Source organism: Grampus griseus (genome assembly GCF_964374135.1).
Source record: "Grampus griseus genome assembly, chromosome: 17".
In the NCBI taxonomy this organism is placed as follows: Eukaryota; Metazoa; Chordata; class Mammalia; order Artiodactyla; family Delphinidae; genus Grampus; species Grampus griseus.
Window position 1 is genome coordinate 41,795,619 of NC_139011.1, and position 21,033 is coordinate 41,816,651.

The 21,033-nt window shown below is 39.4% G+C and overlaps 1 protein-coding gene across 1 annotated transcript in view; it reads left to right on the forward strand.

Moving 5' to 3' along the window:
• CDH17 (cadherin 17) overlaps nucleotides 1-21,033 on the forward strand; it is a gene marked incomplete at both ends in the record, with an annotated part of 87,135 nt that overhangs the window by 17,099 nt on the left and 49,003 nt on the right. The window contains 6 exons of the mRNA XM_082674734.1: nucleotides 11,939-12,073; nucleotides 13,002-13,140; nucleotides 15,295-15,453; nucleotides 15,561-15,760; nucleotides 19,728-19,859; nucleotides 20,173-20,323. Of these exons, the coding sequence (XP_082530860.1) occupies nucleotides 11,939-12,073; nucleotides 13,002-13,140; nucleotides 15,295-15,453; nucleotides 15,561-15,760; nucleotides 19,728-19,859; nucleotides 20,173-20,323 (916 nt within the window). The remainder of the gene's footprint in view (nucleotides 1-11,938; nucleotides 12,074-13,001; nucleotides 13,141-15,294; nucleotides 15,454-15,560; nucleotides 15,761-19,727; nucleotides 19,860-20,172; nucleotides 20,324-21,033) is intronic.

Genomic DNA, 21,033 nt, shown 5'->3' on the forward strand with positions numbered 1-21,033 from the left:
CACATAAAGAGAACACTCTTTGATATAAATCGTAGGAATATTTTTTGGATCTGTCTCCTAAAGCAAAGGAAATAAAAGGAAAAATAAACAAATGGAAACTAATTAAACTCAAAAGCTTTTGCACAGCAAAGGAAACCATTGACAAAATGATAAGACAAACTACTGAATGGGGGAAAATGTTTGCAAATGATATGACTGATAAGAGGTTAATATCAAAAATATAGAAAGAGCTCATACAACTCAACATCAAGAAGCGAACAACCCAATTAAAAAATGGGTAGAGGGCTTCCCTGGTGGCACAGTGGTTGAGAGTCCACCTGCCGATGCAGGGGACACGGGTTTGTGCCCCGGTCTGGGAAGATCCCACATGCCGCGGAGCGGCTAGGCCCATGAGCCATGGCCGCTGAGCCTGCGCATCCGGAGCCTGTGCTCCACAACGGGAGAGGCCACAACAGTGAGAGGCCCATGTAGCGCCAAAAAAAAAAAAAAAAAAAAGGTAGAAGACCTGAATAGACATTTTTCCAAAGAGGACATGTAAAAGGCCAACGGGCACATGAAAAGGTGTTCAACATTGTTAATCATCAGAGAAATGCAAGTTAAAACCACAATGAGATATCACCTCACACCTGTCAAATGGCTATCACTAAAAAGAACACAAATAATAAATGTTGGTGAGGAGAAAAGGGAACCTTCACGCACTGTTGGTGGGAGTGTAAATTGGTGTAGCCAAGGAAAACAGTGTGGAGCTTTCTCAAAAAACTAGAAACAGAACTACCATATGACCCAGCAATTCCACTCCTGGGTATATATCTGCAAAAAATAAAAATACTAATTTGAAAAGATACATTCACCCCAATATTCATAGTAGTATTATTTACAGTTGCCAAGATATGGAAGCAACCTAAGTGTCCATTGGATAAAGAAGATGTAATCTGTCTATCTATCTATCTATCTATGTGCACACACACACACACACACAATGAAATACTACTCAGCATAAAAAAGAGTGAAATTTTGCCATTTGCAACAACATAGATAGACTTGGAGGGTATTACGCTTAGTGAAATAAGTCAGACAGAGAAAGATAAATACTGTATGATATCACTTACATGTGGAATCTAAAAAATAAAACAAACTAGTGAATATAACAAAAAAGAAAAGACAGATACAGAAAACAAACTGGTTGTTACCAGTGGGGGGAGTGCAGGTGAGAGGGGCAAGTTAGGAGTAGGGGATTAAGAGGTAGAAACCATTATGTATAAAATAAATAAGCTACAAGGATGTCTTGTACAACACAGGGAATACAGCCAGTATTTTGTAGTAACTATTAGTGGAATATAACCTTTAAACATTGTGAATCACTATGTTGTACACCTATAATTTATGTAGTATTGTACATCAACTATACTTCAATTTAAAAAAAGACCAAAATAAAAAGTAGGTTACATAGCAAAAAAAATAAAGTAACATCTGGCATATACAAAAAAAAAAAAAAAATAGCATACTGTGCTCTCTCCATCTTCTTATGTGGAAATGATGTGGAAAACCCAGCCTTGGTAAGAAGTACTTTGAGTTCTTTATTACAGTGGTGGGAAGGAGTTGTCCCAGTTCCCTCATCTGTATTCCTTGAAATATTCTTACCTGAAGTCAGGGAGGAACAAAGCAAGCTTTCTGCCCCATGAGGTTGATCCTTGGGTTATTAACATGTCCTCCAAAAAAAAAAAAAAAAGAAAGAAAGAAAGAAAAAAGAACTAAACACCTATAGACCTGTCTCACTGAGGATTTTCAACTATCCCCAGCTCTGTACTCTCAGGGGCTTCTAGATCTAAGGATAGTATGATACATATCTCAGATAGGTAATTACTTTTCTTCTTCTTTTTTTTTTTGCTTCAAAGGAGTAATGTTATTTTATAATTCTCCCCATTTATTAGTTGCTTAGTACTTGATTTTTAAAAGTGCACATTAAAAAAAATGAGAGTTGAATGACTTCGGAATAAAGAGGTCAGGAATACCAAATAAATTGAGTCCGTTTTTAGTTTTGTTCATGATAATTAAAGATGATTCAGCAACGATGGCCATTTTACGCAGCTCATTCAGGAGGGCTTCTAGTACATGCAAGTGCATGCACTTGATACAGAGGAGGATTTCATGAAGTTTCAGTGACGACTAGAAATATCATAAGGTGACTATGGACAATCTATAAACACCTGTTGTTGTCACTGGACAGAGAAGGCGTCCAGTTTTCCAATTCACAGCTGGAACCAAGCTCTCAGATCTTCCACTCGTCTTCACTGGCCAAAAGAAAACTTTGTAATGGCTGATATTTTTTCCTTACAATTTCAATGAAGCCTTAGATTGGATCACATGAAAATGCCTCCGTGTATCTTCCAGAACTCCCCAATACCTTCCTTAATAGCATATTCAACACAGTTCTTGCACTCTTGGGGTGTAAATCCAATTAATGCTCTCCCTGTAGTACCAATTCCCTGATCACTTGTCAATGTTTTAATTTGAGCTTCTATGTAATAAGGAGATACATAATAAAAATGGTCCCCAAGGACACTGTAAGCCATGTATTGAGAGCCTTCTGAGGTTTCTGTAACTTCTTGATCTTCAAAACTCTCTACATTGCAAGCTATCTCCATTTTCCCTTCGTGAGGAAAAGCCATCGTTTGGACGCCCTTCAGTCCATTCACATTTGAGCCCCGAATGGCACTAGTGATCTCTTTTCCCAGAGCCAAGTCTTGAGATCATCTTTGGTAACATTGCAGTTCATCACTTACGGGCTAGCTACGATGCCTGATGTGAAAGTTTGCTTCTCAGTTTGCGGTTTCGCTCAGCTCCTGCCTCCCGCAGATTGGCTCTCGTCTGCTCTAGCGGCAGCATGAATCTCCTCACTGCAAAGCTGAAATTCCAATTTTGGTCCAACGCAACTGTCACAACACCCTGAAGCAAGCTGTTAAACCACATCTTCGGGCAGGTGCAGCTCCCAGGTTAGGTTTAAGAACACTGAAATCCCTCCTTGTGAACCAGCCCAGTTGCTTCCTTCTCTGGACAAGAGTGTGCTTCTCAGGCAGGTCAGCCTCACCAAAGAGAAACACACTGCAGCCAGGAACACGTTGGACCAGATTCTCAGCAAGGCTTCTAGCCACAGCTCCACACTCTTCCACTCCAACACCAGAGAGAGGGTAAATGGGAATCGGGTCCACTGCTCCCAGGCAAGGATGGATCGTCTCTTGCACCTTCATATCAATTGACTGAAAGGCCTCCAGGCAGGCAGCCAGAACGGAATTGCGTAACTCAGCAAGAGAAGCTGCTATTGTAATGTCTTTTGTGTTGCACATTTTTTTTTTTTTTTTTTTTTTGCGGTACACGGGCCTCTCACTGTTGTGGCCTCTCCCATTGCGGAGCACAGGCTCCGGACGCGCAGGCTCAGCGGCCATGGCTCACAGGCCCAGCCGCTCCGTGGCATGTGGGATCCTCCCGGACCGGGGCACGAACCCGTGTCCCCTGCATCGGCAAGCGGACTCTCAACCACTGCGCCACCAGGGAAGCCCTGTTGCACTCCTGATCAGAAAATATATTGAGCACTGATACCTCAGGATGTTTCTGTCCATTTTTTTTCAAGAAAAGCTGCTTTTGCTGCGTTCTCAACAATGTATTTTCTTCTGGCTTCTGAAATGTTTCATAAACAGGCAGCCAAACGGAGCCCCAGTCTGTGTCCTGCGCACACACCACCGTTAGCACTTTTAGGGCGGCAGAGGTTCTCCGGGGAGGTCGTAGTGCGAGGTCTGGGCAGACACCGGCACTGGGACCCCCTGCGCGGTCCCGCCCAGGTTCTGGTGTGGAGTGGCCCAGACCCACGTGGGCCGAAGGGTAACCAGAGGGACTCGCTGAGGGCCCCGGGAGACTCCAGCAGGGGGATCAGCGTCCGCGGGCGGCGGGGCCCGGAGCGAGGGGCGGCCGGCGGCGGCGCTGCCCCGGGCCCGCCTCCAGCCTGCGACCACGCCGGCCGCTCCGCGGTTTGGGGGGACGCACCTGCGGGGGCGGAGGACGTCGCTGTAGGATGGCCTCTTTTTTCTTTGTAATGTGTGAGATATAGCTTATATATCATAAGATCTACCCTTTTGTTTTTGTTTTTTTGTTTGTTTGTTTTTGTTTTTGCGTACGCGGGCCTCTCACTGTTGTGGCCTCTCCCGTTGTGGAGCACAGGCTCCGGACGCGCAGGCTCAGTGGCCATGGCTCACGGGCCCAGCCGCTCCGCGGCATGTGGGATCTTCCCGGACCAGGGCACGAACCCGTGTCCCCTGCATCGGCAGGCGGACTCTCAACCACTGCGCCACCAGGGAAGCCCTACCCTTTTAAAATGTCCAATTCAGTGGTTTTTAATATGTCACAAAAATGTACAACCACCACCACTATCTGATCCCAGAACACTTTCACCAGCCTCAAAGAAACCCTGTACCAACTAGCAGTCACCCCCTATTCTCCTCTCCTCCCAGCCCCTGGCAAACACTAATCGACTTGCAGTCTCTAGAGATTTCCTTTATAGACATTTCATATAAATGGAATCATGTAACATGTGACCTTTTGTGTATAATTTCTTTTACTGAGCATAATGTTTTCAAGGTTCATCCATATTGTAGCAGGTATTAGTACTTTTTTTCCTTTTTTATGGCTGATTAATATCCCATTGTATGAATATAATACATTTTGAATATCCAGTTATCATTTAACGGACATTTATGGCTATTATAAATAATGCTATTATGGACATTCATGTACAATTTTTGTGAGGATATGTGTTTTCCATTCTCTTGGATATATACCTAGGAGTAAAATTTCTGGGACACAGTTAATTCAATTTTTAACTTTTTAAATAACGGCAAATCTGTTCTGCAAAACAACTGAACCATTTTACATTCCCACCAGCATTGTATAAGTGTTCTGATTTCTCCACATCCTTGCCAACACTTGTTACTTATCTGTTTCTTTATTGTATTGATAGCTATCCTAGTGGAGTAAAGTGATATTTCTCTGTGGTTTGGGTTTGCATTTCCCTAATGACTAATGTTAATATCTTTTAATGTGCTTATTGGCTATTTGTATATCTTGTTTGGAGAACTGTCTGTTCAAATCCTTTACCTCTTTTTAAATTGAATTATTTGTCTTTTTATTGTTGTAAGAGCTCTTTATATATTCTGCATAAACTTCCTTATCATACACGTGATTTGCAAATATTTTCTCACATTCTATAGGTTACTTTTCACTTTCTTGATAGTTCATTTGAAGCACAAAAGCTTTTAATTTTGATGAAGTTCAATTTATTTTCTTTTTTGTTTGTGCTTTTGCTATAACATCTAAAAAACTCATGCCTCAGCCAGAGTCAGAAAGATTTATCTTCTCAGTTTTATAGTATTAACTCTTAACATTTATGCCTTTGGTCTAGTTTTAGTTAATTTTTGTGCATGATACGAGAGGTAGAGATCTAACTTCATTCTTTTGCATGTGGATATCCAGTTGTTCCAGCACCATTTGTTGAAAACACTATTTTTCCCCATTGAATTATCTTAGCACCTTTGTCAGAAATTAATTTGACCATAAATACAAAAGTTTATTTCTGTACTCCTGATTTTGAATCCATTGATCTATATGTCTGTCCTTATGCCAGTGCCACACTCTCTAGAATACTGTAGCTTTGTAGAAAATTTTGAAATCAGGCAGTGTTAAGTCTCCCAACTTTGTTCTTCTTTTTCAAGATTGTTTTGGTTATTCTGGGCCTTATACATTTTTATATAAACTTTAGGATCATTGTGTCAATTCTACAAACAAGACAAAATAATTTTGATAGGGATTGTGTTGAATTAGTATCTCAACTTGGAGAATAGTACTATCTTAACTATATTAAGTTTTTCAAGTTTTGAGCATGGGATGTTTTTTCCATTTATTTAGATCTTCTTTAATTTCTTTCAACAATGTTTCGTAGTTTTCAGTTTACAAATCTTGTATTTCTTTGGTTAAATTTATTCTGAAGTATGTTATTCCTTTTAATCCTATTGTAAATGGAATTGTTTTCTTAACATCATTTTCAGATTTCTTTTTGCTAGTGTATAGAAATACAGTTGATTTTTTTTTTTTTTTGTATATTGATCTTTTATCTTGCAACCTTACTGGACTTGTTTATTTGCTGTAAAACTTTTTTATACTCCTTAGGATTTTCCATATGTAAGATCATGTCATCTGTGAATAGAGATACTTTTACTCATTTCTTTCCAATCTGGATGACTTTTATTTCTTTCTCTTGCCTAGGATTTCAAGTACGATGTTATATAGAAGTGACAAGATTGGGCATCATTATCTTGTTCCTGATCATATAGGGAAAGCTTTCAGTCTTTCACATTGTGTATAATATTAGCTGTGGGTTTTTCTTAGATGCCCTTTATTAGGTTGAGGAAGTTACCTTCTATTCCTACTTTGTTGTGTATTTTTTTATCATGAAAGGATGCTGGATTTTGTCAAATGATTTTCTGCCTCTCTAGAGATACTCATCTGGTTTCGTCCTTTATTCTATTAATATGGGGTATTAAATTAATTGATTTTCATATGTTGAACCAGCCTTGTATTCTAAGATAAATTCCACTTGGTCATGATATATAATTCTTTTTATATGTTGCTGGATTCAGTTTGCTAGTATTCTATTGAAAACTTTTGCATCTATATTTATGAGATATTGCTCTGTAGTTTTATTTTGTTATTTTTTTTTCTGTTTTGCATATAAGGATGACACTAGCCTCATAGAATAAGTTGGGAAGTATTCCATACTCTTCTACTTTTTGGAAGCATTTGTGAAGGTTTCATGTTAATTCTCCCATACTTGTTAGGTAGAATTCACCAGTGAAGTTACCTGGTCCTGGGCTTTACTTTGTGGGAATTTTTTTGGTTACTAACTCAAGCTCTTTAGTTGTTATAGTTCTATTCAGACTTTCTACTTATTCTTTGGTCAATTTTGGTAGTTTTTAATCTAAGAATTCATCCATTTCACTTAGGTTGTCTGATTTGTGGGAAAACAATTGCTTACAGTATTCTATTTCATCCTTTTTATCTCTGTAAGTTTGGTAGTACTGTCCCCTCTTACATTCCTGATTTTAGTTGTTTGATTCTTGTGTTTTTTAAAAAAAATATTTATTTGTTTATTTTGGCTGTGCTGGGTCTTAGTTTTGGCACGCGGGATCTTTTTTTTTAGTTGCGGTGCGCGGGCTTCTTAGTTGTGGCATGTGGACTTCTTAGTAGTGGTATGCATGCAAGATCTAGTTCCCTGACCAGGGATCAAATCCAGGCCCTCTGCATTGGGAGCAGGGAGTCTTACCCACTGGACCACCAGGGAAGTCCCTCTTGTGTCTATTTTTTTCTTGGTAAGTCCAATTGAAGATTTGTCCATTTTGTTGATCTTTTCAAAAGACCAACTTTTGGTTTTGCTGATTTTCTCCTTTGCTTTTGTATTCTCCATTTTATTAATTTCCACTCTAATTTTTATTTCCTTCTGCTTGCTTTGGGTTAGTTTATTCATCTTCTTCTAGTCTCTTAAGGTAGAAGATTATTGATTTGACATTTTCTTCTTTTATAGGCATTTACAGCTATAGATTTGCCTCCATGTACTGCTTAATCTGTATCCCATAAAGTTTGGTATGCTGTGTTTTCATTTTCATTCATCTAAAAGTATGTTCTAATTTCCCTTTTAATTTCCTCTTTGACCTATTGGTTATTAGAGTGTATTGTTATTTCCATATATTTGTGGTTTTCCCACATTTCCTGTTATTTGGTTTTAGTTTCTCCATTGTGGTTAGAGAACATATTTTGTATGACTTCAATGATTTAAATTTATTGAAACTTGTTTTGTGATCTATCATATGATCTAGCCTGGAGAATGTTTAATGTATATTTAAGAAGAATGTGTGTTAGGATTTTGTTGGATGGAGTGTTCCATAGATGTCTGTTAGCTTCTGGTTGGTTTACAGTGTTGTTCAAGTCTTCTATTTTCTTGTTGATCGTCTGTCTGTTTGTTATATTCATTATTGAAAGTGAAGTTTTCAAGTCACCAACTATTATTGTTGAATTGTATATTTTATCTTCAATTCTGTCAGTTTTTGCTTCATGTATTTTGGGGTCTGTTGGTAGGTGCATATATGTTTATAATTGTTATAGAATCTTGAGGGATTGACTCTTGTATCAGTATAGAATATCCTTCTTTTCTCTAGTAATAATTTTTATCTTAAAGTTTGTTTGTTCGAATAGTAGTATAGCTTAATTTCACCCTCATTTTGAAGGATAGTTTTGTTGCATATACAATTCTTAGTTGGCAGTCTTTTTCTTTCAGCACTTTGAGTATGTCATTTCACTGTATTCTGGCCTCCATGAGAAATCAGCTGTTCAGTTTGTTGAGGATCCTTTGTATGTGATGAGTCTCTGTACTTCCAAATTCTCTTTTTTTTTTTTTGTGGTACACGGGCCTCTCACTGTTGTGGCCCCTCCCATTGCAGAGCACAGGCTCGGGTCTTGCAGGTTCAGTGGCCATGGCTCACAGGCCTAGCCGCTCCACGGCATGTGGGATCTTCCCGGACTGGGACATGAACCCGTGTCCCCTGCATCGGCAGGTGGACTCTCAACCACTGCACCACCAGGGAAGCCCTTTTTGTTTTTTTTTAATAAATTTATATATTTTTATTTATTTATTTTTGGTTGCATTGGGTCTCCATTGCTGCATGCAGGCTTCCTCTGGTTGCGGCGAGTGGGGGCTACTCTTCGTTGCAGTGTGCAGGCTTCTCATTGCAGTGGCTTCCTTGTTGTGGAGCATGGGCTCTAGGTGCATGGGCTTCAGTAATTGTGTCACACAGCTCAGTAGTTGTGGCTCACAGGTTCTAGAGCACAGGCTCAGTAGTTGTGGCACATGGGCTCCATGGCACATGGGATCTTCCTGGACCAAGGATCGAACCCATGTTCCCTGCATTAGCAGGTGGATTCTTAACCACTGCACCACCAGAAAAGTCCCTGTTTGTTTGTTTTGTGTTTTATTATGATGAGTCTAAGTTTGAGTCTCTTTGAATTTATTGTATTTCAAGTTCAGTGAACTTCTTGGAAGCATAGATTAATGTTTTTCTCAAATTTAGGAAGTTTTTGATTAGTATTTCTTCAAATAATCTTTCTGCCCCTTTCACTCTTTCCTTTTCTTCTATGACTCTCATTATGCATGTTTGCTTGATGATGTTCCGTTTGTCTCTAGGATTCTGTTAATATTTCTTCTTTCTTTCTGTCAGGGTGGATAACCTCAATTGATCTATTATCAAATTCACAAATTCTTCTCCTGCTAGCTAAGACTTACTGTTGGGCCTTTTCTAATGAATTTTTCATTTCAGTTATTATGCTTTTCAACTCTAGAATTCTTATTTGTTTTTTTAAAAAATAATTTCCATGTCTTTATTTATATTCTCTATTTGGTGAGACATTGTTATCATACTTTAGTTCTTTAGAGATAGTTTCCTTTTGTTTTTGAACCTGTTTAAAATAGTTAATTTAAAATCCTATTTAGTAAGTCTAACATCTAGACTTCCTTGCGGACAGTTTCTGTTGACTGCTATTTTTCCTTTATATGGGCCTTACTTTTCTTTTATTTGCATGTCTCACAATCATTTGTTGAAAACTGGACTTTATAAATAATATGATGTGGCAACACCAGAAATCATATCCCATTGTCTTCCCAGGATTTGTTGTTGTTGCTGTTTGTTTGTTTAATGACTTTCCTGAATTAATTCTGTAAAGTCTGTATTCTTTGCCATATGTAGCCACTGAAGTCTGTTTGGTTAGCTTAGTGTTCAGCTAATGATTGAATTAAGGTTTCCTTACAAGCCTAGAATCAATAAGTCTTCCAACCTTTGCCAATAGGCTCTGTGTACTTGTTGGGTACATCTTCAAAGATATGGCAAACAGTTTACAACTCTGCATTAGCCTTTACTTCCTGCTTGCACAGCGCCTCAAGGTCAGTCAGAGGTGAGAGATTAGGGCCTTCTAAGGTTTTTCCTGGGCATGTGCACAGCTCTACTTATGAATGTGGCCTTTTAGACTCCCAGGAATCTATTGGAGATTTTTGATGTTCCCCTGGCCCCTGCAAGGGACATCTCATTCTCAAGCTTTACCTTTTAAGTGTTTTAGTTAAAGTCTTATTTGCATCAACTGCTATCACTGTCTCAGGCAGCTGCAGTGTTAAGCAACTGCTGATGATTATTTTCAACAGATTCCCCAGGAAGAAAATTGTTTTCAGTGAGTGAGCTCTGAGTTGGGTCAAATAAAGACAAGCTGCATGAATAGGTATTTCCAGGGAGCTTCCAGATAGGTTAGATAATATCAGTTCTTTGGGGACAGGACTTCTGGGAAACTCCAAACTCCTTCTACCCCCTACATAGTACCATGGTTGTGAGGCTGTTGGTTTTCAAGGCCACTGCATATCCTGAGAAAGGATGATGGAATTAGGGCAAGTCAAAGCAACTACAAAGCTTGCTTCTAACTGATAGTAATTTTCTTAAATAAACAATCCTTGGATTTTGCAAGCCACAGTTCTACCCATGTAACACATCAGCTGTTTGGTTTTTTTTTTAAATTCCATTTCTTGCCAACCGACATGAATACACTTGGTACTGTTACAATCATTATCTAGACTTACTCATGTTCTCCTTTTGTTACTTTACACCATATCATTGTTCTTTTGCTGATTCATAATTTATAGAATGAATATTTTAATGCTTAAAATTCATTAAGTTTATGTGTTATATAATTTTATACCTTTCTTTTTTTGACCATTTAGGAGTTTTCAACTTTACCAGTATTGTAGGCTACTATACTACAAGCATGCAGTTTATTGTTTAAAAAATATTTCCTTAGAATAAATTCTATTTAGTAATATTTGCTATCAAAGGCTACAAACATTTTATGCCTCAAGTTATTTCCAAAAGGATTATACTAATTTATATTTTCATCAATAATATGTGTGTTTATTTACATCCTTTACAACATTGACTATTAGTTTTTATTTTTTAAATATATAAAAATATATTAGGGGCTTCCCTGGTGGCACAGTGGTTGAGAGTCCGCCTGCCAATGCAGGGGACACGCGTTCGTGCCCCGGTCTGGGAAGATCCCACATGCCGTGGAGCGGCTAGGCCCGTGAGCCATGGCCACTGAGCCTGCGCGTCCGGAGCCTGTGCTCCACAACAGGAGATGCCACAACAGTGAGAGGTTTGCGTACCGCAAAAAAAAAAAAAAAAAAAAAAAAATATATATATATATATATAATTATTAATGAGGTTGAACAACTTTTACATCTGCTTTATTTTATGTGAATTTTCTATTCTTGTGGTCTTAAAAGTATTATAGCTATCCAGCTATCCCATGAATAATCATTGGTATTTTCTTTACTTCTGAAAAAGTGAGATTGTCATATAGAACTTTATCAATTAAAGCCACTTTTAAGTTGTTTTCCTTAATATTAAAATGTCTTTTAATCTTTGTCACAAGTTGTAGAAGTACTAAATGACATCTTTTTTATCCTAGCAATGAAGCTACCCTTTTTAATGTTACTTAAAAGCTAGTAGTATTATAGCTTTCTGATATTCCCAGAAAAATCTCATCTAACTTTAGCTACAATTTAAAGCATCTATTGGCTTTCATCAATGTACTGAATTATGTCACATATTGTTTCTTGAGGAAAATGTATTTTGAATGTACATAGCTAACGTTCAAGCAGACTTTTAGAATGTATCACTTTAAAAGCTTAGAATTTCTTATTTTAGTGATTGTACAAATGAAAACGTTACCTGAAATTGGTGACTTACTACAAATTCTACAACATTGTTTTTCCTTACAACCTAATCTAATGTTTGCTTTTCCCCAGTTTAAGGCCAGTCCTCTTGCTGTGACTTTCAAACTAACTGGGGAGACAGATGACATATTTCAGATACAACAAGATGGACTTCTGTATTACAGCAAAGCCCTGGACAGGGAAACAAGAGCTGTTCACAAACTCCAGGTGAACTGAGACCAGACAAAGGACACTAACTCTAATCTCTCTGAGCACTCTTTGTCCTGGAAATATCACTGGCACCTTCTTTCCTAGCACAGAATCCTGTTTCAGCTCTCCTGACACTAATGACATGCTTTGCAAATCTCATTTGTCTTTTTAAATTTTATTTTATTTTTTAACAACTAGAGAGGCGTGTGGCAAAGGTATCCTCTTTTTTAGGCTTTATGACCAGAGTAACCCAATTTATATGGCTAAGGCTCTTAGATGGCATTACTCATCAAAATGAGTGGAAACCTGGATGGCACATGGATCAAAACTAGCCAGTACTTCTCTGCTATTACACTGGTGTCTGCCTGTGGCTGTTGGGTGGTCTCTGGACCCACAAAGAAGGTGGCAGTGGTACTAGATGAAGCTCCTTTGGGCCTTGCAAGAAGCAGAAGTAATCAATGACCAAAGTCAGAGGCTGCCTAGAGAGACCCTTCTCTCTCTCTTTCCCCCTTAGTTTTCATGGTTTGTATCTCTATCTGAATGATAGAGAGCTAATTGTGGGGAAAAGAGCAAGCCAAAAGCTTTCTGTTTAAATTTTACTACTGGCTCTGCAGATCAGCCACTAAAATGCCTCTGTAACAGGACATATTTTCATACCCTCAAGGGTCAAAGTGTTCTTATTTTACTGATTCCAGCTATTTAGAAAAAAAGCATGTCCAGTGTCCAGCCAACCTCACTGCTGGAAAAACACAGTCATGATTAGATTGATTTAACTGATAGGGCCTCTATTTTAGCAGCTCCCAATCTGGGCTCTTATGGGTGTCTTTCTCCCCTGTAGTGACCAGGTTATTGGTTATTTGGGCTCTAATTTCTTTCAAGTGACTTTTGAGTGTGTGATATGAGGTCCAGACTCACCAAGGAGGTTTCCTTTTCCTGTCAACATCAGGTCTCAGCCCTGGATGCTCACGGCAATACAGTGGAGGGCCCGGTCCCCATCACCATAGAAGTGAAGGACATCAACGACAATCGACCTGTGTTTCTCCAGTCAAAGTATGAAGGCTCAGTAAGGCAGAATTCTCGCCCAGGTAATAGGCAGGAGCCTGGAGATATCTGTGGAAAGATGCAAGTGTAACAGGCAGAGGGGCAGATTTGTGTGGCTAACATGTGTAACTAGCATTCATTAAGGACTTACCATCTTATTTAAATTTTATTTATCTTATTTAAACTTCACAGCAATCCTCTGGGAGTTGTTTTATTATCTCCACTGCTCTGGGACACAACATCTCAACGTTGGCACTATGGACATCTTGGGCCTGATAATTCTTTTTTTGTTAGGGGCTGTTCTGTGCATTATAGAATGTTAGGCAGCATCCCTGACATCTATCAATGCACCAGATGCCAGGAGCAACACTTCCCTTTCAAATTGTGACAGCAAAGATGTCTTCAGACATCGCCAAATGTCCCCTGGGGGACAAAATCACCCCTAGTTAAGAATCACCATTTTAGGGTGAAAATTTAGAACACCTTACAGCTTTAGAACACTCTAGAACACTCTGGAAAGGTAAGCTTACTCTCCCACATCCTCCCAGAAATCCACATTCTCAGGGTCACTGCTGGCTTCCAGTTCTTTTTCTTCTCTGACTTCAGCTCCTAGCTATGACTCATCCCTTCACTCTTTTACTTTTCATTTCTACAAAAGCCCCTCATCAAAGCATAGGTGTGTGTGGCAGGCTTTACTGAAGATTTAGAGGAATGAAGGAGCATCATGTCATAACAGTGCACAAAATAAACATGAATATTAGACTGTGAGTTCTCAGAAAGACTTTTGGCCATTTCCGTCAACTCACTGTCAAACTTCCCTCTGTGTCACTTAATCGCTATCTCTCACTCTTCAATGCCCACTTCCAATAACTCAGGAAGAATATTCCTTCCACTTTATTATGTGGAGCAATTTCACGTGTCTCTGTCCCTGAGGTTGCATACCAAAGGCTCACCACTAAACTCTGCCAAGTAATAATCTTCCAGGTCTTATTCTTTACCAATAGGGTTTTCTAATTCAGTGATTCTCAAACTTTTTCGTCTCAGGGCCCTTGTATTCTCATAAAAACTATTGTGGACTCCAAGAAACTTTTGGTTATATCCAGTGGTGTGCTAGTAAATTTTAATAGCTGTCTCTCCGGGGAGAAAAAACCTTGATTTGTAGAATTTGTCAATTTCTGTGGTATAAGTACTCTCACCATAACCTATTTTAAGCTACCACTGGTGTTAATAATTGGCTCACAAAATTTCTGAAAATTCAACTAGGTCTCACGAGTTGACTCCAATACGTCACTGGTTATATCTATCAATATTTATTGTATTTGAAATTAAAACTGAGAAATTAAAAAATATTTATTTAGTGATTGATTTAAAGTAATAAGCATATTTTAATAAAAACAACTATTTTCAAAGACAAAAGGAATGTTAAGAAGAATGGCATTGTTTTAATCTTTGCACCTCTCTTTAATGTCTGGATTAATTGAGAACAGTTGGATTCTCATTTCTGTTTCTGCATTCATTTTGTTGCCATATGCTGTTTTGGCTGAAACATTTAAAGAAAAACTCTCCCTACACAGTGTTAATAGTGTAATAACGCTTCAGATAATTGTGGATATTCTTTGATACTAGACCAAAACTCAACAAGTGGTGGTTTCTTAAATGTTATTTTCAATGTAGAATCCGAAACCATATTAATGCCTTTTTTGGGATACTCCTTTATGCTAAAATCCATCAAATTATGTTTTTTTTTTTGCGGTGCGCGGGCCTCTCACTGTTGTGGCCTCTCCCATTGCCGAGCACAGGCTCCAGACGCGCAGGCTCAGCAGCCATGGCTCACGGGCCCAGCCGCTCCGCGGCATGTGGGATCTTCCCAGACAGGGGCATGAACCCGCGTACCCCACATCGACAGGCGGACTCTCAACCACTGCGCCACCGGGGAAGCCCTTATGTTGTGATTTCAATGGGTCTTTCACACATGTATGACCCTAAAAACAGTCTCAAAGACCTCTAGAAGTCCCTGGATCATACTTTAAGAAACCTCATCCTAGAGGAAAGGGGCAGAATAAAGAATTATTTCACCACTGATATGAATTATGGCACCTTCCTCCATTCTATTTCTGCCTCTTAGAAGGCAAATGTGTCTGTGGTTGGTTTGGGTTTCAATTAATATCTTTTTTTTCTGGGTACATTTTGTTAAACAGGAAAGCCCTTTATGTATGTCAATGCTACAGACTTGGATGATCCAGCCACACCCAACGGCCAGCTTATTTATAAAATTATCATGCAGCTTCCCAAGGTCAACAATGTCATGTACTTTCAGATCAACAACAAAACGGGGGCAATTTCACTTACTCTAGCAGGTAAGTTAAGTGATGTCCTCATATGACTCTCTGAGGCAGTTAAAAGGACCTAGATCTGTATCACCTTCAGAGACATTTGCTTTTCTTTTCTCTCCTACTTCCCATAGGATCCCAGGACCTGGATCCTTTGAAGAATCCTTCCTACAAGCTAGTGGTCTCAGTGGAGGACATGGGAGGCCAGAATGAGCATTCCTTTAGTGACACCACATCTGTGGATATTATGGTGAAGGAGAATATTTGGAAAACACCAGAACCAGTGGAGATTGAAGAAAATTCAACTAATCCTTACCCCATTAAAATCACTCAGGTAGTGCCCAAGGAATGCCTAGAGCCTACCCAGTCAATCAGCACTCACATTGTAGGGGCCCACCCTCATGGTCTTCACTGACATTTCTGCATAGCGTCATTATGAAGCAAACTAAATAGACAAGGTCTCTGGCCCCAAGTCTCTGGAGTTTGCCATCATGGGTAAACTCTGGACTTTACAACTTGGATTCAGATATTATATATATGAGTTTTAAAAGAGAACTTCACTCACCTTCACCTTCCAAGTAGATAATACTGTTGTTCCCTGTCAAGAGTGTAGGATATGGCTGCCCTAGAGTGGGCTGTATGTGGTACATGTACATGATTCAAATTTGGGGCTGCAAATTATTTTTGAAAGGCTGTTTCTTATTCCTTTGGGAAAAATCTCTATGCGAAAGACTCAACCCATCACAGGCCGAGGAACAGAGATAAGACTGGTCAAGTGTGAAAGCTGAGTAGATGACCTTTACCTTTGGAGCCCACCCCTGCCAATTCCATCTCCTGTGGGTACCTCTCCCCTCCATTCAAACCCTCCCCCGGTCCCACCTCTATGGCTGGTGTTCATCCTGAACCCCCTCCTCTTTCTTTAGCTCCTGGAAATCCACTCTGGGGTTCACCCAGATCTGATCTTTTCTGGAAGATCAGGAAGTTTCTTGATGCAAAAGCTGTGAGTTAAGTGGGAGAGCACTGGATTTGGAAGCAGATAAACTCTTATGAGCCCCAACTTCTCACCAATAAAATGGGGATAATAACAGATCTTTGGGTTGTTGTGGAAATTAATTAGTATCTGTGGAAGTGAATAAAAGGTATTAACGTTATGAAGGAGTTGTAGTCTGTAGTAGCCCTAATTTTTTTCAGATGACACTGTTGTTGTTAAGGGGTCCTGGAATGGCCTATCCCACCATATCTGTTGTCTAACTTAAAAGGATTTTTATTTATTAAACATTGAATTAATGAATTTCACCTTCAGAGGAAAAAACAAAAAGAATGAAAGCAAGAAATATTCTGCTTTACCAGCTAAGAAACTATGTCAGGACTCTTTACCGTGAGAATTTCAGATTGGGTTCCTTTACTAAAGTCTTCCTGTTTATTGTTTAGGTTACCTTCATAAGGATTTGTAAATGCTAAAAAGAACACAGACACTTGTTTTCACTTAGGGCTGTCAAAGAAAAGAAAATCTAAAGAGCCACACCCAATACCTAGGCCTGGGGAAGGTACTTTGTGTGGCTTGAAACTGAATAAGAGTGGAGGGGGACAGCTCAAGAGAGAACTTAGGCTGAATTTTTAGGACATCAAAGGAGCTCGCTTACAACTAAGAACATGGTTTTTGTCTTGGACAGAGGGTGTGCTTAAATAACTAGAAAGGGATACCCTTCCCAAGCTGGTTTGAGAGAATAGTTGAGTGTGGAAATTTCAAATGGCTGTAAGACTAGAGGCAAGTCACTTAAATTTTTGTGCCCTAGTTTCCCCATTTATAAGGTGGGGATAACAATAGTCTCTACCTCATGGGGCTATTTGAGGATTAAATGAGATAACATATAAAAGTGTTTAGAATTAGGTCTGGAATGGGGTAAAACCCTCAGTACATGTTGTTATTAGTACTAGACTATCAGATAGGCCAGGCCCTGTCTGTAGCAAGTAGACAGGTCTTAGTATTGAGTTTACTGATTTTTTTTTCAAACACCTTTATTGGAGTATAATTGCTTTACAATGTCGTGTTAGCTTCTGCTGTATAACAAAGTGAATCAGCTATATTCACTTATATCCCCATATCCCCTCCCTCTTACACCTCCCTCCCACTCTCCCTATCCCACCCTTCTACAGTGGTCACAGAGCACCGAGCTGATCTCCCTGTGCTATGCGGCTGCTTCCAACTAGCTATCTATTTTACATTTGGTAGTGTATATATGTCCATGCCACTCTCTCACTTCGTCCCAGCTTACCCTTCCCCGTCTCCGTGTCCTCAAGTCCATTCTCTATGTCTGTGTCTTTATTCCTGTCCTGCCCCTAGGTTCATCAGAACCATTTTTTTTCTTAGATTCCATATACATGTGTTAGCGTATGGGATTTGTTTTTCTCTTTCTGACTTACATCATTCTGTATGACAGTCTCTAGGTCTATCCACCTCACTACAAATAACTCAATTTCGTTTCTTTTTATGGCTGAGTAATATTCCATTGTATATATGTGCCACATCTTCTTTATCCATTCATCTATCAATGGACACTTTGGTTGCTTCCATGTCCTGGCTATTGTAAATAGTGCTTCAATGAATATTGTGGTACATGTCTCTTTTTGAATTATGGTTTTCTCAGGGTATATGCCCAGTAGTGGGATTGCTGGGTCATATGGTAGTTCTATTTTTAGTTTTTTAAGGAACCTCCATACTGTTCTCCATAGTGGCTGTATCAATTTACATTACCACCAACAATGCAGGAGGGTTCCCTTTTCACCACACCCTTTCTAGCATTTATTGTTTCTAGATATTTTGATGATGGCCATTCCGACCGGTATGATGTGATACCTCATTGTGGTTTTGATTTGCATTTCTCTAATTATTAATGATGTTAAGCATTCTTTCACGTGTTTGTTGGCAATCTGTATGTCTTCTTTGGAGAAATGTCTATTTAGGTCTTCTGCCCATTTTCAGATTGGGTTGTTTATTGTTTTGATATTGAGCTGCATGAGCTGCTTGTATATTTTGGAGATTAATCCTTTGTCAGTTGCTTGGTTTGCAGTATTTTCTCCCATTCTGAGGGTTGTCTTTTCGTCTTGTTTGTGGTTTCCTTTCCCATTTGTTTATTTTTGTTTTTATTTCCATTTCTCTAGGAGGTGGGTCAAAAAGGATCTTGCTGTGATTTATGTCATAGAATATTCTGCCTATGTTTTCCTCTAAGAGTTTTATAGTGTCTGGCCTTACATTTAGGTCTTTAATCCACTTTGAGTTTATTTTTGTGTATGGTGTTAGGAAGTGTTCTAATTTAATTCTTTTACGTGTAGTAGTCCAGTTTTCCCAGCACCACTTTATTGATTTTTTTTGCCAAGTTGTTTACAAAACAACTCTAGGAGTTGGCAAATATTCTTTGTTTTAAAAAAGTAATTAATGAGTTAATTTATTTCTTTTTGGCTGCGTTGGGTCTTCGTTGCTGCACACGGGCTTTTCTCTAGTTGCGGTGAGTGGGGGCTGCTCTTCGTTGCGGTGCACGGGCTTCACATTGAGGTGGCTTCTTTTTTTGTGGAGCATGGGCTCTAGGTGCGTGGGCTTCAGTAGTTGTGGCTTGTGGGCTGTAGAGCGCAGGCTCAGTAGTTGTGGTGCATGGGCTTCGTTGCTCCACAGCATGTGGGATCTTCCCTCATCAGGGATCTAACCCGTGTCACCTGCATTGGCAGGCGGATTCTTAACCACTGCACACCCAGAGAAGTCTGTTGGCAAATATTCTTATCCCTGAAGTCTTTAAGACTAAAGACTTAAGGGAGGAATGTTCTTTATTTATGTGTCATTTGTCTTTCTTAAATAATAGCATGGTGAAGAACTGAAAGTGTCTCATCATCTTCACTGGTGAGTTCTGGGAGCTTGTTGTCCATCATGGCTTAGTGCTCAGATAATGCCGCTACTAAATACATTTTGTTTCTTAAATTGGTGTTTCGTGACATGAAATCTTCACACGCGGACTTCCAAAAGAACAACCCACAAACTCTTTAGAGGGTTCACAAAGAATTGCTTTAGAGAAGAAAAATACCCCTATATGCTTATTTGGAGCAATATAACTTAGTACAAAGGAGAAAAAAAGCGGAGGGATTATTTTAAGCTGAAAACGAAAAATGTAATTTAGTAGTTATAAGAAACCACAGACATCTAAACAGGGTTGTCAGAAATTTCAAATCGAGAATGAGAAAATTGTTTATTTCCTTTCCAGTTCTCTCTGTCCGGATGTATCTTTCCTGACAATTCACTTTGGGCCCTGTAGGTGCGGTGGAACGAACCAGATGCACTATATTCATTAGTGGAAGAGGAGAAGCCATCAAAATTCCCATTTTTAATTGACCAGGAAGGAGATATCTATGTGACTCAGCCCTTGGACCGAGAAGAAAAGGATGCGGTGAGTAAAATTAGTAGGAGTTTCACAGGTGATGAGATCCTGGGCCCATGGATATCTGAGAGCAGAAACAATTTTACTTAACACCCAGCCCCCCACCAATATCCCCCAAACTGTGTTCTGAACTCAGTGCATTATTGCTCTCAGAGACATGATAATACCCTCACAGATTCAGCCCATTTTATATTTTCTCATTTCCCAATTCTAAGCGAATTGATGATAAGGGGATAAATGAAATAGCATTGAAATCGTTGTTTTCTCTGCCTTTTAAAGGGGATGATGAAGGATTCATGTCTTAACTCTGATCTCGTTGTAGTATGTTTTTTATGCGGTTGCAAGGGATGAGCATAGAAAACCACTCGCATTGCCACTGAAAATTCAAGTGAAAGTTAAAGACATTAATGATAATCCACCTACATGTCCATCTACAGTGACTGTACTTGAGGTCCAGGAGAATGAACAAATTGGTAAGAAGCCGTGTATCTGTCCTCCCTATGTTAACTCTGTAATCCCTTTCTCCTCTTTGTCAAGTAAAAGGTGGGCAGGTAAACCTGATTGGGGATCAGTGGTCCATGCCCAGCACAGCATAGAGGTAGACTAGACTTGGGGACTCACATAGGTACAGTATTTAATTTCAAGCAATATCTGGGAAGAGTTTTTCAAAATTGGACATTTTATAACTACTACTCATACTCCTAGCACCATTACTGCCACTACTATTACTACTACTACTACCACCCTTACCACTACCACTAGCACTGTAACCATTTACACCAGTATCCTGTATACATGTATAAGGTTATCTCTTTGCAAGGTTTTTTTTTAGATTTTATTTATTTATTTATTGGCTGCGTTGGGTCTTCCATTGCTGTGCGCCAGCTTTCTCTAGTTACAGCGAGCGGGGGCTGGTCTTCGTTGTGGTGCGAGGGCTTTTCATTGCAGTGGCTTTTCTTGTTGTGGAGCACAGGCTCTAGGCACACAGGCTTCAGTAGTTGTGGCACACGGGCTTTAGTAGTTGTGACTCATGGGCTCAAGAGCACAGGCTCAGTAGTTGTGGCACACGGGCTTAGTTGCTCGGCGGCATGTAGGATCTTCCCGGACCAGGGATCGAACCTGTGTCCCCTGCATTGGCAGGCAGATTCTTTTTTTTTTTTTATAATTCATCTATTTTATTTAT